The sequence below is a fragment of the Scomber scombrus genome, chromosome 1 (assembly GCF_963691925.1).
Source record: "Scomber scombrus chromosome 1, fScoSco1.1, whole genome shotgun sequence".
NCBI classification, from domain to species: domain Eukaryota; kingdom Metazoa; phylum Chordata; class Actinopteri; order Scombriformes; family Scombridae; genus Scomber; species Scomber scombrus.
In genome coordinates this window covers 16,524,642-16,550,263 of record NC_084970.1, presented here as the reverse complement: position 1 = coordinate 16,550,263, position 25,622 = coordinate 16,524,642, and the positions used below count along the sequence as shown (strand labels likewise).

General features: G+C 37.6%; 1 protein-coding gene across 1 annotated transcript in view; it reads right to left on the bottom strand.

The window, feature by feature from the left end:
- LOC133989379 (CUB and sushi domain-containing protein 1-like) overlaps nucleotides 1-25,622 on the bottom strand; it is a 356,447-nt gene that overhangs the window by 134,072 nt on the left and 196,753 nt on the right. The window contains exons 11-18 of the mRNA XM_062428141.1: nucleotides 20,310-20,413; nucleotides 19,767-19,879; nucleotides 13,355-13,537; nucleotides 12,959-13,144; nucleotides 7,317-7,457; nucleotides 4,602-4,723; nucleotides 4,381-4,453; nucleotides 1,076-1,214 (exon numbers count right to left, since the gene is read on the bottom strand). Coding sequence (XP_062284125.1) covers nucleotides 1,076-1,214; nucleotides 4,381-4,453; nucleotides 4,602-4,723; nucleotides 7,317-7,457; nucleotides 12,959-13,144; nucleotides 13,355-13,537; nucleotides 19,767-19,879; nucleotides 20,310-20,413 — 1,061 coding nt within the window. The remainder of the gene's footprint in view (nucleotides 1-1,075; nucleotides 1,215-4,380; nucleotides 4,454-4,601; nucleotides 4,724-7,316; nucleotides 7,458-12,958; nucleotides 13,145-13,354; nucleotides 13,538-19,766; nucleotides 19,880-20,309; nucleotides 20,414-25,622) is intronic.

Sequence of the window (25,622 nt, the reverse complement as noted above, 5' to 3'; positions counted from 1 at the left end):
AGACACACAGGCACAAGAGACATGCACAGTTACATTCATACTATTTGCCTGGCACACATGATCTCTGTGCAGGCTTCCTCAAACACTGTCTAATGGAGTATGAGTAACAGCAAACATTTCTTTACAACCAAAAGTAAATTAAGTTAAAATAATAAACAGGATGTTTACGCTGGAAGAGGACTTGGCAGCACTTTTCATCTTGCTTTAGTTGGCCAATGAAAGGCCAAAGAACATAGGACAATAATAGACTGATAACCAGTCTCACAATACTGGCAGACTTAATAACTGAGTGATTAACTCATATTCTACCTGCTTTTTCAAATAACTGAACACTTAAATATCTCCATAACTACCATGTGTAACTGACTTGTTATCCCTGCATCACTCACTTTCCTCTCTGCTTGTCTTCCAATCTGAGTAATTGACTTGTTGACTGATTCAGCAGTGGCTGTAGGGTTCAAAGAACCTGTGCTCGTTCTTGGGACCATGAGTGCTGCAGATTATCAATGTAGCCATTACATTAAAACTGATTTAGGAAAAGGACATTGCTTGAATGCAACTGACTACCTGCTAGGATAGAAAACCACAAGTTGGGAGCCACTGACACACTGTGCAATCACAGATTACAGAAATATCTATCCATCTAAGTGAACGATTAGTTAGCCTTCAGACATTTGCATGCAATGCAAATGCTGAATGCCACACAAATGAAATGCCTCATAGGCGATGAAGATAACTTGGCCTTTACATCACTTCCAAAAAAGATTAATTTCAGCTATAGCAATTTCAGGCTACGCTGCATCTGCTAGTGGCTTGTTTCCAAAAAAAATGTGCAAAACGCCAACATTAATCATTTTCTGCAGCAGATACCCAACATCTACATTTATATCTGACTAGCTTAAAGCTCTTCTGAAAGACCGACCGACTGACTACAACTAAATGATGTACTAGCTGACTAACTTAAATGTCGGAAACACTTCATATTAATATTATCCAATTCAAAACGATCAAACTAATTCTCTGAGCAAACCTTTACAAACCTGACAAAACCTCTCCCTATGATCAAATAACATACCTGTCAAAGTGTATCTTCACAGCATGATCTGTTTGTGATTCAATCACCCATTGGCAGTTCAGAGAATCTTTATAGAAAGAGGGCCAACCAGGAGACAGCAGAACACCGGTAGGAGCAGTGAGATGGCCTCCACATGGAGCTAGAGGGAAATGAAGACACACACACACAACCACAGAAGCAGAAATGAATCTCTTTTTTTGTAACTGTGATATGGCATGAGTGCAAAACTCACTTTTCATCGAGTTAGCAAATTCATCATCTGCTCAATTTATTTTAGCTCTCTAATCCTTTCAGAATTTATAGATTTCATACATAAACATTTACCTACAGAAATTATGCCGTGCCAATGTTGTGCTACAGTAAACAATTTTGAGTAGCTTGTGTTTGAGAAAGGCTACAATAATTATGACATGATCATTTATAGAGGAAATCAAGTATATTTATGTGTCAAATGATGCCAAAATGGCTTCTCATTTTTCTGCAACTGCAGAGAGCTGCAAGCAGCAAGGCTGGCACATCTTGACACTAATTTATAGGAAACACTAAGGGCCCCATCTTGCGGTCGGCGCACAGCGGATGGCCTACGTGTCTTTGTTAGTTTCCCCTGGCGGAGTTGTCATTTTCTCGCCCTGCACCCACGTTGTCTAAATAGCGAATGCAGTTGTCTGTGCGCCTATGGGCGTGTTGGTCTCAAAATGAGGTGTGGTCAGGTGCATTGGTGGCGCGTTGCCATTTTGAGGCAGAGGAAAGCGATTGCGCTACTGACCAAAAAAAAACAGGTCTAAAGTCATTGGTGCATATGTTACTGTTATTAAAGGGTGCATCATCAAGAGTCCAATATGCTCCTAGATAGGCGGGAGTGCAGTACGCAGACACTGTGCCTGTTACGCACACACGGGCGCGCAGCAGCACACAAACATGCCATGACCACAATGTGAATTCGTATTATGATAAAAAAAAAAGTCACAATGACGTGCCACTATGTATCAGAATCAGTCAATCGCAGTAATGACCAATGAAACTGTCAATGTATTCATGTGACCAATCCTGGTAAATCCGCCATCAAACTAACAATCCGCCAAGATGACAGCGCGCCTGGATAATAAAGGGAATGGTAGATGACACTCTGATTGGTTTACCGCGTCTTACAGCCAAACCACGCCTACGATTAATGAGGGGACTTAAATCCGACCCTTTTAGACCATGCGCCTGGCACAGTGACCATTTTTCCTCCGTTAAAATAGCAAAAGTGGATTTGGATACGCCCCAAAGGCACTTGCGCCACGATTTTAATGAGTTCTAATTAAAAGATGAATAAAAGAAAATAAAACACCACGATGTCTGTGTGGTGCAGCTGCATGTACGGTGACCTGACGGGAGGAGACGCGAAAATATGCAGCACAAAATGAGTTTTTGGTGTTTTTGTGGAGAATGGATCTTAGAACCACGTCTGCTTCTGGAAGAAAGACGCTCCGCTGCCACTTAGTGATTTTATCAACAAGAAAAGCATCTGAACATCTGTGGTTAAAACATCTGTATTAATCCGTTAATGAATGTGGGCGATTCTGTGTCTGTATCCACAGCTGTTTATACTGTAGGACTGATATGTTGATAAGTCTGCAGTCTCTGAGATGCTGCACAGAGCGCAGTGCCATTACGCACATCCGTTCACTGTTTATTATATCAGCTGATGACACCAGGTTGCTGCAGTATAACCACACACACCTTTACACTCATCAGACTGGTTGGTTATAATTCCATATTCTTCCTTTTTATGAATTAAATGTCGGGTTAGCAGCTCATCAACCAACTTTCTTTTCAGCAAAAGTAAATGCGTTATAGTAGTAATCCGCCAAGGTGAAAGCACTCCTGGCTTTTAAAGGGAATGGAAGATGACACTCTGATTGATTTACTGCGTGTTACGCCAAAAACACACCTATGATTAATGAGGGGACTTGAGACCAACCCCTTTAGACCATGCGCCTGGCACAGTGACCATTTTTCCACTGTTAAAATAGCAAAAGTTGGAGTTGGACACGCCCCATAGGCACTTGCGCCACGAGATTTGCGCTATAGATCGTTAAAATGGGGCCCTTAGAGTCCCAAAATCTCAATTATAGCATATTTAAATACAGTAATAAGCTCTAGTGTGTCTAGTTTGTATTACATATCAATACAAATATTATTAAAATACTTTTAATGATAATAATATAATGCATTTTATTTAAAGGCGCCTTTCAAAGCACTCAAGGACACCTTACAAAGCACATAAAACACAACAACAGTACATCAAACAATATTAATCAGGTAACATTTAATGCAAAGATAAAAAATAAACTTTATGACTTTTGAACTTTTGAACTTTATAGTAGCTTTGGTTTTCCATTTTTGAGGCTTTATAGCACTTGCTTTAAGTCAACATCCTTGAAAACCACAAGTTTATGATCTGTATATTATCTGTTGCTCTTTCTATAATATATTATATATTTCTACAATATATTTGCAATGGCTTACCTTTTTCACTCTACCTACTTCTTCTACTGTCAAGTAGCTGATACCTTAACCATTTTGATTGCGCTCATAACTTCAGACTTTCAGCAAGCTGAATCTTGCTTGAAGGCAAGAAAATTGCTTTTATTTCTCTCACTTTCCTTTACCTCAATGTGTACTGAAGCAGTAATACTTATGGATAGGACTCACAAGAGAATGTAGAAATAAAACATAATTATCCTTCCCTGTCCAATGGGAGGGATAATATTCCTCCATACTCCATATTTAATAAGGTGAGAACCCTATTCAATTTGATTGTCTGGCAACATTTGATAATGTCATTTAGACAATACAATCAAGATGGAAAGGATATAAAAAATACAGACAAATAAACACAGGCCAGCGCTTGTGATCGGCCTTCAAAGTGCTAAAATAACGACGCACTCACCTTTTTATTATCACTTCTGCATATTAGCTTATCTGCATACTATGGATACATCTCTGTATATTAGCGTCTGCATTATGTATAATGAATGCGTCTCCCTGAATGACTTTCAGCAGAACTTGTGCCAATCTCATTTAAGATTATTGTTGAGAGAGAAAGATGCATGCAAACAGGCTGAATTTGGGAGGCTGGAGGCTAAAGCAATTAAGAGAGGAAATTTATAAAATGTCTAAGGTGCGTGAGCACACTTAAGCTGCACAGCAAGAGCCAAATAGTTGAATGTTTTGTCACCTTATAGTCTGGCAAGTGGAACATTTTGAATGATAATCCATTGCTCATGCATATAATAAACAGCCTGGATGTGCATTACCTTCACAGCGAGGCACAGCTGCAGACCAAACAACATTCCCATCCTGGATGATGCAAGTGACCTGATCTGATCCCTGGAAATATAATATGAGTATACCTTATGATATCAAGATTTGTTACTTGTACAATGAATGATATGATATGGATCCTAAAACAATTATTTTATGTGGGTAAACCATTGAAATAACATACATTTCAAATACTTGGATTTCTGATCATTACCTGTGTCCTAATGAATCCTTGATCACAGCGAAAAGCCACAGAGCTGCCCAGCTGAAACTGGTCTCCATACCTTTGACCATTGACAGGAACCCCTGGGTCATGACATTCATTCTGACCAAATGCTACAGAGAGACAACAATTGGAGATATAGTATTATTCAGGCTTGATCATATTCATAGCTTAGACAAGGAGCCAAATAGTAAAGAAAAAAGCTAAATGACAGAAAAAAAACTCATCATACCTACAGTCTTTAATAGTAATATTTGGATCAATACAGGGGATCTGAATACATGCGTGCATATTGTCTGATTTGAACAATGTTCTCTCATATCTTAATATAGCGCAATACCTGTAAACTTGTTTTACCAAAGAGAACAATAGGGTTGGAAACCCATTGCTGTATCACTGTCAGTGAATTTGACATCTCCACTGATATGGAAATATGGGAATGGAATTATCTTCACGTGGATTCAACCCTGTCATGTTTAGCTTATATTATCCCCATTCCAGAGATTAACCTGATCACACCCAGAGCACACACCCAGTGATTGGACATGTCTCAGGTTGATTAGCTACTGATGGAGAGGAAATGAGACCAGAGAGGGAAGGAGAAAGAGAAAAAAGGAGAATAAGAGAGGAAATTGAAGGTGCATATACACAAAGACAATGCATACACACATTTATTATATGTACCAGCACATGGATACCAGCAGATCTGCATATATGTACACGTATATGCATACATATAAATGTATAAGCACTGCAGATATACAAGGGCCAAAGGAAAATACAGAAAATAACCATGCACACCTTTAGACACATTATATGAGGAGAAGGGTTGGACAAGTTTGGAAAGTTAGAAAGGTTACAAAGAGTTGTATATATTCACATTATAGTGTGTGTGTGTGTGTGTGTGTGTGTGTGTGTGTGTGTGTGTGTGTGTGTGTGTGTGTGTGTGTGTGTGTGTGTGTGTGTGTGTGTCAGACAAAGAAAGTGTGACACCAGATTGTATGTGAATGTAAAATCTAAGTAAGAGAGAGGAAGCATGAGTCAGATTGAAGAACGTAGATCAACATGATGGATTTGAGATAAGAGAAAATATAAAGAAGACTGTATAGAATACCAAGGTGGGAACTATGAAAAGAGATACAAAGAGATGACACTTTGGCAACAATGTTCAAGCTTTTGTGTCAAATAGCTCTCTATCTTCAAGAAACTGTATTGTAAAGGTGTAGATTTGCACTGGCTTGACTGGTGTGATTTTATAAGGAGGTACAGTGAGGTTTTATTTCATTGCCTACACTTTTTTTTCTTGTATCTTAGTTACTCGCCATGAAGGACCAAAGAGGGAGGAGAGGATCAGAGATTTCATTGACTATCAGCAATCAGCACACTGCAATTACAGTGTCATGCAATAAAAACTGATCATCTGTTCAGACAAGTGACAAAGTATGTGGCTATAGCAGCCTCTAAGGAAAAGATGAAGAGTGTTCATATAACTGTGTTGGTTAAATATGTGTGTGAAAGGTGTAAAAGCATTTGTTATAGGAAAAAAAATCCACAATTGCTGTAGTTAAACTTTGCTTGACAGTTATGTTTATGTTTGAGATAGGTGCACATACACTTTAAGATAGTGTCTGAAACCCTCTAATGAAATAAATAAATATTTTCTTTGTGTTTTAAAGTTATCTGCTGTACAAACTGATTTTACAAGAAGACTGATGTAGAATCTGCAGTGGGACTGTATGACAAATTCAAACCGTGAATGTATCATTCAGACAGAAAACCCTCCCCTGAATACTATTATTGTGCTGAATATCAGTTTTGGATGATTTTTTGATGATCAGTGCATTGTATCACTTATAGAAATGACTTTGATAATGTTACACCCAGTCTTATCTTGGGTACTTCTACCTTACATGGTGATTCTCTCCATTAGCCAAAATGCCTCATGATGACCCTATGAAAGCAAGGGGTATTGTCGATTTGAAAAGGAAACCATAGTAATGCAGCAGTAAGAGTGAAGCTGTAAGAGCGTTTCTAGTTAAGAAAAAGTAAGATTCAAAAAACATACCATATGTTGCAGCTGTATTGAATTTAGACTGTATAGTACACCAGTGCTAAGTGCGTTATCAAGCAAGAAAGCCTTTTTCGTCCCTTCTCAGGAGCTGTTTATGCAGTTTATTGCAGTGATTTTCAGATTGGTGACTAATATTCTGCTATCAAAACTCCATTGTAACAGCCCTATAAATATGTGATTGTGATGCCGTGCTGATATTTGACTAGGTAACTGCAGGAATAAGGGAAATACACCAATAAACACACAAACATAAAACCCAATAAATTAATGCCACATCATAAATTACTGTTTTAGACTATTTAAGAATGTATTTTAACTTTGAATTCAGTGCATGTGATTACTTTTGCACCAACAGGTCTATTCAAAGGTGTTAGAGCAAAAAGGTAATTCTTGTTGAATTTCCTGCCACTGTTGGACTGCAGCAACGCCATAGACTCACAAAAGACAGACAGTATGAATGTAAAATGCACTGAATGCCGTCGGACAAACCTGCTATTTACACCACCTTAAATGATGATGGCCATGATGAAAATGTATATTTTCTGACTTAATAAGACAGTCAGTGAGTGAGTCAGTGAATCAATGAGTCAACCACACACACAGACAGAAACAGATATAGAGTAGATAGTACATACTAGTATAGCTGATGTTGAAGCCTTTCCCAGTATTAGAGTGATCAGACTGAAACTCCAGTCTCATGATGTGTCCATTTGAAGCAATCTGTGATGGGACATCTTTTCCAGAAAATGTCCCAAATGTTGTTGGCTCCGACAGACCTAAAATAGAACAGAGTTAAAAAAATAAAATAAAAATCTTTCAGAGGCACTTTTTAATGGTGCTTATTTAATTCCAGCTGTAAACATAAGGCCAAGGACACACTTGGAAAGTGAAGGACTCCTGTAAAGGAAAGAAAAGCAACATACTCAAGAGATGTACTTAATGTTATTAAGGCTGGCAAAAAAATCTGACCCTTTGCAAACAAACACAAACAATGCATTTCCCACTTTATTAAGTATTCCACTTCTCTAGGAGTGCCCAAAGAAATATGTTGCTGGTAGCACAATGGCTAACAACATTATCCTATCACCAGCTTGTCTGTCAGTCATTCTGGATTAAAGAATTCAATGGAGTGAAAATAACTCATTCAGTTCACTTCATTCAGTCAACTCCTGGATTCAAACTTTATTTAAGAAAGGTAAATAAGTATTAGCAGTAAAATGTGCCTCACTATCAAGAGTATTTATGGTGAAAAAACCTTTCCTTTCATAGTGACATATAATTGATTGGGTGAGCTGTATTTAAATGTTGTAGCTGGTCCAAATTGAGTCTAACTGCTGTATTAAGTTTAAACTACAGCTAGGTGTCATGTTGCCAACTTTGGAAATAAAACCTTGCAACAAATTATGGTGTTCTTTTCTTTATTCTTTTTATTCTTTGTCTTGAGATTATATTAAAAATGCAATGCAATGTATTAAAACAAAGATTTGTTCATGCTGCCTGAAAAACTGGCATCTTTAAATTCATCTAATGTGACTATGAAATCTCAACAATCTCAAATCTCACATTTTATTATGTGATTTTTAAATGCAAAATACAATCAACATTAAATCACCAATATGGTCCAATTAACCATGCAACTTCAAGCCCCCTGGGTTTATGTTTAATGGTACCACTTCAGGGCTTACCTTATTAATGTCAAGTAAGACTTACATTGAATCAAACAAAGACTTTTTAAACTGCAATATTAACTTGCCAATGCTCAACTCTAAGTTTAATCAGCCATAGCCATAGCCACAGCCAAAATACACACTCACACCAGAAAAGTACAGACCCGTGTTTAATAGTGCACCTTTAGCCCTTGTGAGAGCCACCGAATGTCTTGGGAGTGACTCATCAAGAGATCTGCTGGGTTCTGGTACTGTATTAAAGCAAACCAGACACACATCAGTGATTCACATAACTGCCCAAGAATGATGAGTAGATGCTCCTTTTCTACAGATGCTGAATTTGAGTGAATCCTAAAGTGCTTAAAGATTGTGGTGTCCAAGTCGTTAACGCTACTTGACATGAATTTGTCATTAACCATGCATTTCTAGACAATTCTGTCACCATGTCAGAAAACAATATTTTGTTCAAAGTACCTGCTTACAATGAATGGCTGAACCTGGCTGGAATGCTAAGGTATGCTCTTGCATTAAGGTATCACTCTATAGCTATTAAAGAACCCACTGTATACCAACTGAAAGGCCTCGAAACCATTACATCTCCCCCACTGGCCTGCGCAGCTGTAACCATGCATCACCTCATTTCCGTCTGAAACATTTGTGTCACAGCATAGTACCATTTACTGCAACAAATGGTTATACAGTTTTGTTTGGCAGAATACACTCTGCTCTTGAGGGTGCTCCCCAATGATCCGACCAGCAGCGACAGATTCAGTGGGGGGCTCAATAAAACCCTAAAGGGCTACAGAAAACAGAACCCAGGGGGCCATATCAGTGACATATGGAATATACATAATACATAAGGAAAGAAGTGCCATCCCCAAATATGGTAATAAGAAACTAGAGCAGGAGCCGTCTGAGGTGGTGGATGTAGAAATCAATCCCCAAAGCCAGTAACAGCAGTGTGTAGCAGGTAAAAATAAACAGATTATCCAACAGCAGTGGCATAATGATCAAGAGTAAATGTGAATTTCTGAGAAAATAAAAAACACCATATTGTCTTTATTGAATGTGATTGGCTATTTGTTTGAGTTTGATTTGTGATTCTGAATGTCAACTGATACTGATCAACTATTGGCATGCAGAATGTCAGTTATCTTCCAAAACTAAGACAATGCTTGTTTTTGTTGATGGCCAACCAGGAGTCCACCAGATTGATGTTGCAGCAGGAACTGTGATTCATTATGAAACACCTGCAGTTTTGCATGGATACAACAGGCAGGCACTGTGGACTGTTGATTATTTGTAATGGCCTTCGCCATCTGACATTTCTGAGTTTATCCAAAAAGGACTATCTCTCAAATAGCAAATGTTTTCATGTGGTGTCTTGTGTTCTGGCCTGCTCATTGATTACCTTTGAGAATGCTACCCTTAGAAATTCAAGCATTCTTAGCGATGCTCAGACTAACTCTCCTCTCCCACACCTTTTTCAAAGTCCACCACTAGACACCCTTCAATTTAAGTCTTAGTAATCCATTCACACACCAACCACATCCGTTGCTGCTGCATGAATTTGTTCATTTGGTGTGACATATGTAATGTCAAAAAGGGACCCACTTCTTCTGCAATGTTATGACTTTGGCTGGTCATTGAATGTATTAATTGACCAATATTCTCTTGAGCCAGCTGATTACCATTTATGAGAGGGCACCAACTCAAAATCAGTAAGTATTGTGTATTAGTTGTTCATTAGCTGTTTTAAAAGGCTTTCACAATATCAGATCACACACACCACAAAAATGTACACATCTTATAATAGCTTAAGATTATTGTATTGACAGTGTTTCATTTCATTTTTGAGCCTGAAAAACCCATCCAAACCTTTAAATATGAGTGTAATCAGTATGATTGAATGCAGCATGTTTTAGAACACGGTTTTAGGTACATGCCCTTTATTAAATGTTGAAAGTAATATTCAAAATCCTGTCATGAATCCAATTGCAAAAGGCTCAATAAAAGAGAGTGTGAGATGACAACCCTGTCAGGGACAGAAAGGAGCTACAAGATCACTTCGGTAATAAAACATACTGTAATTGAAATGGGGATTCTTCGACAACACTCCCACAGAAAGTTTCCTTTTTATTTTCTTCTCCACTTGGAGTTTTGGATCCTATGTCTTTAGACTCAATTAAGCTGCACAGAGACATGCGGAGAGTTGCAAAGTGCCAGCCTCTTTGTTCTCCAGCAACGGAAAAGCTTTTTCACTTATTCATTATTCCATTGATAGGCAAGAGACCAGGAGTAGAAAGAGATTCAACGTGACAATAGCTGAAAGACTGACAAGGTCTTAGATTGTCTAATCTAAGAAGAGAGATTTAGAGAAAAGCTTTTTGTAACAGTCTATCACTATACTCTATAAAACAATGGCTTTTTTTATTATTTAAACAACCAGTATGTAAAATACTGCTGTAAAGGATACCTTGAACAATTATAACAATTTTAGGTTGGACATTATACTTTCCCAGCTCAGGAGATTGATGTGTTATTACAGTGGTTGCTTTCCCTTATTTCGCTTGCTATTTGTTGGTATTTGAATGTTTTATTATTCTGGGATTAAAAAAGAAGACAGTCATGAGAATCAAGGTCACATAAAACCTTTTGTGAATTAAAAAGAAAACCCTCAGGTTTCTCTAATGCAGATAAACTTTTATGTTATTGCAATGGGATGCAGATTTATTTCCCCCCTGGACTGAAGCATAAGGAATATCTTGTTTTTTTTATGTATGGATTTTTAAAGGCCTGATATCAGACCCAGGGTAATCACATTGGGCATATATTACCCTAACTGATACTATGTAATGTTTTACATTTTAATGTGTAACATAAAAACAGAATAGTAAATGCTGCTAATCTGTCATTCATATACTGATGAACAAGCAGCACGTGTGCAGTGTTCTTGTTATCAAAGTGGTTAACATTGACCTTCCAATATATTCCCAAATACACTTTTAAAATCAATAATTAACATTTAAGTACTATTGCAAAGCTGAAGTGTGTTAGTTTTATACCTATTTTTTCATCTGTCAGCCTGCTGAGAACTATGATTCATCCTTTAATTATTCTGTGTGCTTTTGAAAAGCACACACTTAAAATTAGTCACACTCCTACAGTAGTTAACCTTTAAAAGACCAATTAGCAACCATTTAATTGGTATCATGTTAGTTTATACTGATGTTTTATCAAACTTCTTATGAACTAACATCTGTTCATAGTAAATCTGGTTGATGACTAAAACAACTAAATGCAATTGTGGCTTTTATCTGACTTATTCATGATTTCTAATTGACTTGTTTTTAACTTCAAAATTCAATGATGTTTATGTGCTTATAAATTTCTTTGTAAATCTTTTTTTTTATTTTTATTTCTAGAACACAGACATACCGTGTAGTATCCATGTGACAGTGGGGATTTTTCATCAATCGGAAAAAGCTGTGAATCAGCAGCAGAGGGAGGAGGACAGAGGACAGGAGGAATGACTGATGTCTGTGTTCTTTATTCTTTCTAAACTTCACTCAGCATTTTGATGGCAGAAATATTATTTATTTTACTGACATTTTAGATTTCCAGTGAGACACTACTGAGTTAATACAGTGACCTTGCTGTTATAAACATTACAATTGCTACTCTAGAAACCGTATTTAGTTGTATTTCAAATATAAATCGATTCTAATTCTGTTTTGAATGTAGTCTTTTTTTTTAATGATAATGAAAAAGCCCAATTCTTTAGTAATAAAAAAAGAACTGGTAAGAGTATTAATAAAGAAACCAGGCAAGAGTATAGATAATATAAGATACAATCTTAACATACCAATGACTATAGCTGCTTTGTGGCTTTGCCCTGACTTTGGGAGGAAGGGCAGGTTTTAGGTATTTATTATTACAGTTATTCAGTTTCAAATAAAGTCAAAGGTTGTGCATTTCCAACTTTTTCACAGTGTGTGCTTGTGTGTTGGGGGTTCCCAATTAATCGGCTATCGGCTATTTTTCTTACTCCATGTTATCATTATTATAAAGGCCTTCGAAAATCAACTCGGTCGACCTTAACAATGAAGCTACAACTTTAAATTCAGTTTGCCCACTCCAGCAACACTAATTGCTCTGCAATTTTAGACACAATTACAAAAAACTCTCTGCATTGAGACAGCTTTATAGCCAGTCAATTAAACTTCATCTTTAATGACCAGCCACTCACACAAGGGCTTTACTTGATTTGAGTTTAAATCAATAACCTTTATTACAATGGGGAACAGCAATCAAACTGTCCTTTTTCTGTGTAGTGGAAAATTATATTAGTGCTACATATTGAAACAATAAAAAACAAAACAACTATCCATCCAGTCTGTCAGCCAATCATACATCAAACAAATACAACCTGTATTTCTTTTTACCCACTGATAAAGAAAAAGATGACTGTCCAAAATTTGCTAGATACACATTTATATTTCTGAAATAAAAGATGAACACATAGGTGTTTGCCTGAGGTCATAATTCAATTCTCAAAACAGATGTGCAAAAAACGGTGATAACTAATGGTGAAATATAAAGATAATTACCTTCATCTTTGACCACCAACCAGTCAAACTGTGGCTCCAGGTCAAAGTCGGAGAAGAGGAGATGAATGCGGCTCCCCGGTTCAGAAATAATCAACCACACACAGTTCAGGTTGTTCCCATACTCCTCTGGGTAGTTTGGGGATAATATAGTCCCTGATGGAGCCGTGAAGTTGAAGAAACATGAGACTACAAAGAGGAAGGAAGAAGGGAAGAAAGGCAGGATAGAAAAAAGTTAAAAAGATAGGGAATTAAGTCAGAATGTATACAGACAGGGGAAAGGGAAAACAAAGGACAAAAATAATTGAAAAATTGAAATAAACACATATTAAGTTTTAAAAAACAGAGAAAAGCAATTAACACGGTCAACACAGGCATGAAAGATATATTTATACTTACAGACACAACTAGGTTTATTGCCAGACCACTGGTTATTGTGCTGGCATGTGATGCTCCTTTCGCCAACAAGTTCAAAAGCCGACTGGCAAAAGAAGGTCAACACATCTCCATGTTGAAAGCGATCACCGCTGCGACGACCAAATGCCGGCACCCCAGGATCACCACAGCCTCCCCTTTCGATCTCTGTAACACACATAAACACAGACAGCCATGTTTTTATGCTGATAATTAATGTAAACATGTGACATGGTGACATTCAGATAAGGTATTGCCTGTTTTTCTCCTGCCAGGTGGGGTTAAGTGGCAACGACATTCATATATTTATTTTTAGATAGTAAATCAAATCCGATCATTCTGTACATGGTATATCTATATCATATCTATCTAAACAGATGACTGTGCACAATAGCACAAATATATGTAGGCATACAAAACACAGACATTCACAGCAAAAATGCTATTTCGACTCAGAATAGATGATCTACACTAAAGACAACACCTGCAAGTAACATTCAAATGCTTGAGTATGATGTTGAAAATATTAAAATCTTCAAAGGAGTCACAATGCTTTTGTAACAGTCCATCAATATGTACTCTTATAATACATTAAATTACAGCGATTGCTTTCTGATAATGTTATATAGGTTACAGCAGTCATTTGCACAGTCACAAACCCTCAGTAGGATAAGGGCTGGATCCCAAAAATCAATTTAATTGCAATACAATGAATCCATGCCCACAGAAATCAGAGCTGCCCTACATCACTAGTAATATTAAAGGGAGCTTTATATTGCATTTTTCTGATTATACTAACTTAAGTGCACCTTTAAAGGTATAATTTGCAGAATTTTCCTAAAAATCAGTGTAGACTCATACAAAAGTAATTTTTCTCAATCATCACTTATGATCCACTAGAAGTGTGTGGGGGTGTCTTTAGCTGCAGAGACCCTGCCTTCTTCCTTTATTTTCCTATTATTTTGCTATGTTCAGAATGCTTCTGGGCATAAGTCTTTAGGCAGTGGGTGTGTAGCTCCAACCAATAACAGCGTGCAGGGTTTACAATTGGGCTTGAAACGTAGCTGCCATGTTACATCGCTGTCTCTGTCTATCCCCTCTGCTCCGCTCTGCTCTCTGTCTCTGTGTCATGGATATATTCACACTCTGCATTCACACAAAATACTACTTTAGAACACATACTTACTATTATACTATTTTAGCATACTTACTTTAGAACGTGACCACTGTGAAACCTTTTAATGATCTGATTCAAAGATTTGTTCTTTGTTTTGCTGTGTTTTGTCCGTGAGATGTCTCTCTAGCTCACTTGAACACTGCTGCTCTCTTTCTCTCGCTCACTCATTTAGCTGGGGGAGGATAGGCCAACTTTGAATGTTGTGTGTTTACAAACATCAACCGACAAAACCTGCATAATATATATTTAGGCTTTATTACATTTTTATTCAGGATTTTATGCTACTGTTTCCAAGCTCAGGAGATTTAACTGTTATTACTGTGGTTCTTCTGCTGGTGGTTTGTATTTTAATGTTGTGAATTTTCAGATCCTTTAATATACATTATTTCCCAAAAGTAACTTTTTGGACCATGAGGTAAAACGTTAAATGAAAGCATCTGGCAAAAGATTTTTGCACACTACATTGATGGAGCGTGAAGGCAAAGCTTTCGATTTACCAGTTCATCGACATTCCATTCCTAACTATGGTCATGAGCTTTGGGTAATGAGTAAAAGAATGAAGTAGCAGATACAGGCAGTAAAAATGTGTTTCCTTCACAGGCTGGCTGGGCTCACCCTTAAGAGATACAATAAAGATCATAGACATGCTGATGGAGCTAGGCGAACTGCTTCTTCATGTTGAAAAAAGTCAGATTAGGTGGAAGCTCTATGGAGGTGGTGCTTTCAACTCAAAAGAGACATTGGGGTAAACCTACAATGTGCTGTCTGGTCTGGGAATACCTCTGGATCCCCCAAAAAGAGCTTGAGGACTAACTGGTATAAAGGACGTATGCGCTACCTTGCTTAGTCTGCTGCCAACACAATCTGGATACCAGATGTGCTGCTGATTTGTGCTACTGTACATGCCTCTTAATTCAAAAAAGGGCTCATCACAGACAGCCCAGCAAGGGGGCCAAACAAAGATCTATCTGCAAGTTGCAAACCTTACAAAGCATGTTAGCTCAAAAAACATGTTGTGTAAAGAAAGTTATGATTATAGGTCCTTAAGTCTTTGAGTCTTTAAAAGAACACCAGCAGCAAAGATAACATGGCTGTGTGGAGCAGCAAAAAAAAAGGGAAGATGTCTACTGTCTATCATTTCTACATTGCTGTGTTAAGAAATAAAATACAACCTTTGAGAAATGTGTTTTATTGTTTCCCCTCTCACAACTAATTATCATCAGGGTAATTGTAGTGCAATTCAGTTTTAATTGCAGAAGTCAAAACAATAAGTGATGGCACACAGGTAGATGCAAACATACATACACACACACACACACACACACACACACACACACACACACACACGCGCGCGCTTGTAGTATCCAGCAGGGGGTAAAAAATGAAGACAGTAACACTGATGTTTGTGAAATGCTGTAAAATATGACTTTTTTCTATATACACACTTTCAGATTCATGTGTTGTGTTTCTCCATTGTCTGCTTTCTTTCCCTGTTTTTCTCCCTTGTCTCCTTTCAAATTGTTCCCTGTTATATTCTTATTGCTCCCACTCCCTCAATGTACTTCAATACACTGTGCTTTATTGGCATGAGTGTCACATTAGCAGTGCTGCCAAACTGGTCTGCAATCACATTCTGTTCATTCAGACTCTTTTTTATGCCTAGTGTGTTTTCATCCAATGCTCTTCTCCCCCCTCCTTTAAAATTTGACATTCTACCAGACGTCTGTCATCTCGTAACACATGCTCCACCATGCTTCTGGATGTGCTTTGGGCAAATACATCTCAAGGTGAGCAATGTGTGCGTGTGTGTGGGTGTGTTTGTGTGTGTTCTACACTGTTACTATCTGGTGGGATTTAAGTACACCCACAAGAACAGAATACTCAGAGAAGTGGTGGTGGTGGTGGTTTGTGTGTGTGTGTGTGTGTGTGTGTGTGTGTGTGTGTGTGTGTGTGTGTGTGTGTGTGTGTGTGTGTGTGTGTGTGTGTGTGTGTGTGTGTGTGTGTGTGTGTGTGTGTGTGTGTGTGTGTGTGTGGCCCGCCCAAAGCTAGCTGTCACATAGTTGATGAGTGTCAGGATGGATATCAGCGATCTTGAGCCCTCGGTACAGTGAGTCTGTCATTATGATGGTGTCTCTTACACTCATTCTTTTGTTTTTCTTTAGTTTGTTCTCCCACTTTGTTCCTTCCTTCCTTTCTATGTTTAAAGAGTTTCAGTGGAATGCGTCACATATATTTAAAAGTAAATACAATATTTCTATGCTTCTTTTCTTTTCCAACAGCCACATATTATACAAAGTAATCTACATAATCAAGAAAATACAACAACAAACACGGAAGATGGATGTACTGAGATGTTATAATGCAACAGGAAGAAAAACAATACATTGAGATACTTCAGGGACCTCTGTAGTTTTTTGTGGTTTAGCCCACTAACTACTAATTATATCAACGTTGCATTCCTGCCCACCTATATTTCAATATATTGCAGACACATTTACTTTCAGTTAATGCCAGTGCAGTACAGGAATTTACAGAGAACAGAAACTGCTTCATGTCGGTAATCAATCACAATTAATTATTTACTGTCTTTTCATTTTTTTCATCACTTGATAGTGGTATGCATGAAGTCTTGAAAAAAAAACTTCCTTATTGGTGTATCCAACTGCTATTGTGAAGCTAGCTGTCAAACAACTCATATACTCATAATATACAGAGATATATATATAGTTATTCACTTAATAATCATAAAGTATGCCAGTAGAAAGCATCTGCAATAATGGAACATGGATGACATCCATATTCACAGTAATGTAAGTAATACAATCTCACTCATACTGCAGACTACTACTACAGACGACTCTTAAAGACATTCAATGTTAATTTTCAATTCTTTGATAAGTTAAAAACTAAATACATTATTTACATCGTTACTCCAATTGCCATCAGCCTGAAAACTTGGCAGCAGCATTTCACCAAAAGGTTCAATTACCATAATGGGCTGTGTGTGTTTATGATATTAAATCCCTCTTTCTCTCTCAAGCATGCCTGTACACAGAGACAGAGACACTCAAATGTGCGTGCGCGCACTCACACACACACACACACACACACACACACACACACACACACAAACAACACAATGCTGCAGTGATTAACAAGTGCAACACGATGGCATTCGAAAACAACAGCTACTCACATACACACTCCCTTGTTGCGTTTTCCTGCAGGGCTGGAAAACCCAGAGCTCTCAGGGGTTAACACTGATCAAAGTATGCAACATTATGACATTATACAATGTGACAGCATCACATATATACAAACAAAGACACATACACAAAATACACGACAGTCAGTTGCTCAGTTATCCTGGGGAAAAATAGAAACTGCAAGATCATCTAAAGGTCACTAAGTACCGTTTGTTTCTGGCTTTGTTTCTTTCCAAGTTTTGTTTTCTCACTTTTGTCAATCCTTGAACTTTATAATGTAAACACTAAACTGACATTATAAAGTTTCTGTCTATCTACTATAAATCTGTGGTGGGCTCACTAACTTTTTTTGTCCACTAAAGCCAAGTTTGGAGTAATGAAAGGCCAAAGGCTTGTTGCTGTTGGAGAAAACCTAAAACAGAAAATCAAAGTTTACTCCTGAAGCAAGGTCAAGGCCAATGCAGCCCCATGACGAGCCAAGGACATTCAAAACACAATGTTATACTTTGCTTGTTTAGAATAGCAGTTACGTGCATGCACACACAAACACACACACAAACACACATCCACTTCCGGTGGCTACACTGTGCTGATTCCCTTGAAGAGCCACTGACCCTGGACAACACTGTCAGCAACATCATTGAATCAAACATAGCTAAGCAGAACCAAGAGCGCAACCTTCATCCCTCTCACGCCCCCTCTCTCTCTTCTTCCCTGACACCCCCTCAATCTATCTGAGGCAGTGTATTTCTTCTCACTTAATATTTAATTTTTGACTCCTTTTGCTCTATTTTGTCAATTGTTCTATTCTGTCTCCATGTTTATCAAATTACCTCTCTATCTATCAGTCTCGCTCTTTGTCTCAAGAGAATTCAATTGAGTTAAAATCAATTTAAAGAGCTGCATTGGCCTGGTAAGATGCAGTGTGTAATCAAATACATACATATGGGTCAATGACGTATAAGGATTTTCAACAACTCAATTTTAAATAATAAAAACAAGCATATCTAATGCAGTAGTTCAAACATTCAGAATGTTGTGTACCTGACAATTCATATTACAATGTGAAAGTGATTTTAGTGGGGGTTTTTCAAGATTAATTGGCACTGGCCTGAAAAAAAAGTCATTTGGTGCGACCATGATTCATCTTGAAATATCTTATATAAATAAAAGACCATCATTTACAAAGATTTAAAAAAAATGCAAATACTTTGTTTCCAAACACTTTATATTACTGAAAACTTGTAAAAAAAAGATGTGAGGCATGTTAACTAAATTGATTTATTTCAAGATGAATCATGGTCGAACCACATGACTTTTTTTAAAGGCCAGTGCCAATTAATCTTGAAAAACCCACTAAAATCACTTAATTTCAAATGTATAATATGGAGCTTCAGGTACACAACATTCTGAATGTTTGAACTACTGCATTAGATATGCTTGTTTTTATTATTCTACAATTGAGTTGTTCTAAATCCTTATACGTCATTGACCCATATACTAAATGGATTGTTCTAAAATAATAAGTATTTGGAGGAACATCTATATTTCTTACTTTCACCTTCACTCACTGTTCCTGTCTCCATTTTTTTATTTCTCTATCAGTGTCAGCTTTGGCATAATATGAAAAATAACCAAGCAAAACGATCAAGTGAATGACTCGTAATTCATTTATTACCTTCTAGTAATGCACAGTCGCACACACACTCACATGTATACACAAGGGCAGACAACAACAGTTGTTTTTGCTATTGAATCAGCACGTCAGCAAGACTGTGACTTTCACACTCCATTATGTGAGCCTATATGTCTGTTTGTGTGTGTGTGTGTGTGTGTGTGTGTGTGTGTGTGTGTGTGTGTGTGTGTGTGTGTGTGTGTGTGTGTGTGTGTGTGTGTGTGTGTGTGTAGTTGTATTACAAAAGACAATGGGGAAAAGAGGAAAGGAACAGAAAAGCATGACTGAAAAGATATACCTGAAATGTAAAAGATGTATTCATTGTAAAGGTGGCCATACCTTCATAGACTGCCTTGAACCCTGCTGAGCCAATTGTATCGTCTGACTGCAGATGTAGCCACATCTGATTGGACAAGCTGACAATGAGGTCAGGCACACTGGAGCCAGTGAGTCTACACACAAACAAATAGACAAATAGATATAAATATGAACAGATAATAAACATTACTGGTTTATCACTTTCTACTTTTGATTCAAAACGAACTTAAAGGAATCATTCACATGTCTAAAATAATGTTATATTACTAATTATGTGACCTAATTTGTGAGTGAAGTATGTAATAGTTTGTGTGTACTGTGAAAGTCTACATTCCTATAACACACAGTGTTGAGTGAATGGACATGAATGTAAACCATGTGTATACCTACAGTTTCCTCAAAACATTATAAGTCAATACCATATTCTAATATATGCAACATGTACCTGCACTATTGCTTCAGTGTGTCCCCAACTGTCCCTCTGGTTGGCACCATTATGTTATTGTATACTGTTGTGTGTCAATAACACTATATTATAGGTCAGCACATAAAAGTGGTGCTTACACATAGAGTACTCTCCGAGTGTCTCCTATCTTCCCTCCGTCTCCCACAGTTAGAGTGTCATATCCTCTTTCCAGGTCAAACTCTTCAAATGACAGCTTTATCACCTAGAAAAACACACCAAAACAAAGAGGCAAACAGAGAAACTGTTACAACAGAAAACAGGTGAGAAATTAAGCATCAATTTTCTCACGAACAGCCCCAAGATTTTCCACCTTCACAACTTACAGCAACAGATGAACATTTGATTATACCATTGGGGAAATGTGAAGGCCTCGTATCCTGGTGTTGAAATGGGAGTCCTGTGTCACAAACAACTGCCTCGATGCTGTTAGGGGTTGCATGTTTATAGCGGTAAATGAATAATATTAATAAAAAAATAGCATTTTGTTAACAAAAAAGATCCCCATTGAAAAGATTGGCAGCCTCTGCCAACCTTATGTCCTCATAACTTCTTTAATTACCTTAATTACAGCACAGTTAAACCAGGCTTCTGTTATTTCAGCCCAAACAGGCCTAACATTTGAAATCTTTTCACAATGCAAAGCTTACCTTGAAGAATGGACCAGTGGTGCTGTACTTAATTTGCTGTTATATGCATATTATCATTCCCATGCAGTCCAAACACAGACTACACAAAATGTTGGGAACTGGTAGAACCATATCATAGGAGACCCATGATATATCATAATGTGAAATAAATCATACAAATTCACGTGTTGATTTAATTTAGAACTGTTTGTCTGAATGAGAAAAAGAGGTGAAGAATATTCTCTTCTAAAGAGTACTAATAATACCACCAGTGTGAGAGAGAGTAACACAACCAGTGGACTTGGCCGTGACCATTTTCTCATTTAATTAAAGCTGCTATGCCAAAGGTACAACAATTAACTTGACAGTGACATATTGGTATTCCAGAATAATTCATCTTTAATCAAAGGGCACAGAGAGAAAGAACAAAACTCTCCAACTGAAAGCACCCTCGCTTTTATTTGGCAGCGTCCTCCTTTACATTCATAGTTCCACAAATCACTTCTGGGAGCTACACACCCTGAATCCTACACCCTTCTGCTGTTTAACACTGAGAAATTGAGTGTTAAATACTTTACTTGGAGGCACGTTGGTGGTTGTAGTTGCATGCATACAGCACTGGATCATCAATCTACTGTGTGCTCTAAAATGCTGTAATACTGGTTTTCCATTATTTGCTGCTTATCCATTACTTATTATCTGTAAATCATATCCCTGACATAATGGAGGATGGCAGATTTCACTTGTGTTCAGGAAACCTCCAAGAGAAAAGAGCTGGTCTCAATCAGCAAGCCTCTGGTGTATTAGAGGACTAAAATGAACCATGGCCGTATGATATTGTGGATGAGAATCTATAACATGGCAAATCACACTAGAGTGAAGAAAATCATTACCACGAGTGATAAGCGGGTGAAAGAAATTTCAACACACTGGAATCAGCTATGCATCCCTAAGCCTTTGGCCATGTTTTGTCATTAAAAAAAAATCCCAAGCAAATGTTCAAATAATGTTAAAGCATATGTAACCATCTGTGGGATTAACTGCCATCATGACAGGAGTGGCAAAGAAACCATGTATAACTGTAGAAATTTGTAATCATACACATGCTCGAACACATCCATTCACACACTCACACACACAAAATCTCCAAAACAGTGCAAACATTTATGCAAACAGACTGAAGGAAAAAAAAGAAACATTTATTTTTGACATTAGCAACTTATATTCATGATGCAGTCCAATAAAAAAAAGAGTGATACTTGTAGAAAGTCCTAAACTGTCTTATTATACACTGAATGTTGCTGCCTCTGGCCATGTTTAGTCTCCTCAAAATGGCTACCAATAATGGGAAAAATATGTAAAATAACATTCTGAGGTATTAACTCCTAGCTTACAATAAATCACAGGAACCATTAATGAAGCATTTTGTTTTATTTTAAGATTGTCTTGTATATTTTCCTCTTTTTCCTGAGTTTCTGTATACATTTATTTATTAATTTAAAATAATCATTGTCACTGTTAAAATAATGTTTAACCATTTCTTGACGACACAGTATTTTCAATATTGATATAAGATATTGATATATAATATTAATATATAGATATTAGTCATAGTAGTGCAAGTCAACTAGCCAAGTATTTAGGGGGATAGAGAGACCATTTCTTGGTTGTCAAACATGAGTCAAACTATTACTGGGAATCCACATAGAGTAAGACATGAATGGCACATCAGTCTATCTGTTCAATACACACCCACTCCAACCTGTGTGCAGTGTCTCTGTCCACAGAACCAGTCGTCTATGAAATGCAGAGAGGACAGCAAGAGAGGAGAGCAGCAAGCCAAACCGCCTTCACCAGGCTGATTGACAGCAGAAATGGACTTGACCAAAATATTTTTTATGTCAGCACCACAATAAGAAATTAACAGTTTTTGGTATTTATTGATTCACTGATTTTATTTCTAGGCCCACTGTAGCGAGTCAGGGGAATATGCCTGTAGTTAAACAGGCAAACTCACAGGCAAGCCTTGATCAATCCATCAGTTAAAAAGTTCAAAACATACAGTGGGGGATTTGTGTGATTTAAACAGCTGTCTGTGCAGATTATGTTTCACTAAATCTAACAGAAAAGAAAAAAATAGACTCGGGGCGTTAAAAAATGCAGGGGTGCTGGGGTCACTCGGATTCAAAGTGGATTAATATATTTAATAAATGGAGGTGTGAGACGCCAGAGTGATGGATGTCAAAAACATTTCTAAAAACGCTTTCTATGTTAATTCGCTGTTAGTTTAATAACTATTTAGAAAAGGCAATGCACAAAAACTAAGACTGCCAATCAGCAAACTCTTTGTTTTGTAAACTCAGGGTGCTACTGACAAAAAGCCTGATAACAGCTGTGACAAAACACAGAAAGAGCCTCAGAAATTTGACATGTGTGCTTTCCAACTAACTTTCCTTCTTATCTACAAGCATGAATACATGTGTGATGCACCTTGGAATAATGAACAAATGACCAAACATACAGTACAAGTTTGGACACACCCTCACACCTATTCACTTTAATGAGAAAGTGTGTCCAAACTTTTGACTGGTACTGTTCATCTATGAGGGGGAAAGCTGAAATTAGTTTGCAGGCTAGCTAATTACCCTGCCCACACAGAAGCTTGGAGACTAAGCTGGCATTCACACCGAAAACAGCCCTGCTGTTGATGGAGCATGTTGCCTCATGAAATGAAATTTGATACAGGAAGTCCAGTTTGAGTAGCATATCGTGACTTTGAAGGTTTATCAGAGGCCAAAATGCCCTTATTCAAATGAGAGGGTTATGTTTTTTTCCACAGAGCTAATGTTAGTCTGAATACCGCCTAAGGCCCATTGCATGCTTCTTGAGCCAAGCACCAAAAACAACATTTGAAACATCCTTGTTGATGATTGGATCATTTTTCTGTAGGACTCCAACACACTGATAATCAGATAACCAACATGTTTATAAAAACAAGACGGTTGTTTGCCGACTTTTTGTGTGTCCCTGTCAGAGAGGTTACGGTTGCTGTAGATTGTTCAGCAGCAGCAGCAGCTTGTGGTCATAGGGGAATGAAGTAGTACAGAATCACCAGACTATAGTTTTCTGTGCATCCAAACATGTTTTTGAGCGTGTGTTGTGAGGTGGTTTTCTGAGGTATGTCCGTCTTAACAACTGAAGCAGAATGATGTTAAGGCCTGCTTGTTTCTCTGAATATGTGAGCACAGTATGGCTGTGTTTATTTGCCTAGATGTCTCTTTCTTGATATGTTTGTGAGTGTGTGTGTGTGTGTGTGTGTGTGTGTGTGTGTGTGTGTGTGTGTGTGTGTGTGTGTGTGTGTGTGTGTGTGTGTGTGTGTGTGTGTGTGTGTGTGTGTGTGTGTGTGTGTGTCTAGACAGTCAAAGTAGATTGCATAGTAGCAGCATACAACAGACTTAAAAGTAGGAACTGAAGCGTTATCACACTAAGGTCATTAGCAAAGAAGTTCAGTGCTGTTCAATAGATCCAAATGGGCCTATTTAGAAAGACATTAAAAGCTGGTTGCAACCCCAAACTACAAAAGATACGTTTATCTATTTTCTGAATAAAAGAAAGAAAAAAGAAAGTCAGAAAGAAAGGAAGCAACACAGATGAAAAGAAAACTGGACAGAATCTACTGAATAGTTTTGACTGTACAGACAACACATGTATCATTTAGTTTGTTGCAATAAACAAGTCCTCTAAATTAAATATTGGGTCCTCTAGTGATAACTAGTATTTCAGGAGTGAGTTGCTCATGCTTAAATTTGGACCGTGCAGGTCCAAGATCACAATAAAAAACAGTGTTTCAGTTTAAGGGCGGATGCTCCTCAAAGGGATAAGTGAAGCGTTATCACTTTGAGTTCATTAGCAAGCAGCAGAGCAGCTCAATAAGCCATTTAAACATTGTTAAGTGCACAGTGCAATCCAAACCTACAGTGAAATACAGTCAGTCACTCAGCCAGTGAAGTTGAATCTTAGGGTCTCCTCTGGGCATGACTACATGCCAGGGAAAAAAAAAAATATATATATATATATATATATCTTACTCTGGTCCTAAATTCCCAGCAGATTTTATTTATTGTTATTATTATTATTTATTAGCCTTTATTAACCAGGTTAGTCCCATTGAGATCAAGGATCTCTTTTACAAGGGATACCTAGCCAAGACAGTAGCAACACAGTTACAGTAAAAGAATAAATTAGCTACATTAAAACTTACTCATATAAAACACTTGCACACAGACAGCCTGGACTCCAGAGTTTTCACTTGTGCTTTAATTTCGGTCAAGGGTACAAAGTTTTGAAGTTGAAGTTCAGATTGTAAATAGTTCCAAGCATCAGGTACCATAAACCTAAAAGCTCTCTTTCCCAACTCAGTTCTTACTTTGGGAACAACAAATTCCAAAATGTCCATAGAGCGAAGCACTGGACTGGGTGCTGCTCCAATAAGGATCGTTGAAAACGCCAACCAGGAAGTGGGAGGAGCATCCGAACCCTGGGACCACACAGACTACTTGGCAGGCACAAAAAGAGCACTATAAAGGATTATACACATAGGGCGGGGGGTCAGCAGCAGCCGTAAGAGAACACATGATAAATGCCTTGGTCGTACATTATTTTCTAATGAGGAACAACCAAAAAGAAAATCCTACACTTTGCAGCATGAGCACATATCTTTTACGAAAAAATCTGGCACCCCCAACAGACATGAAATGTGACTTAACACTTAAAACAATTAAATCA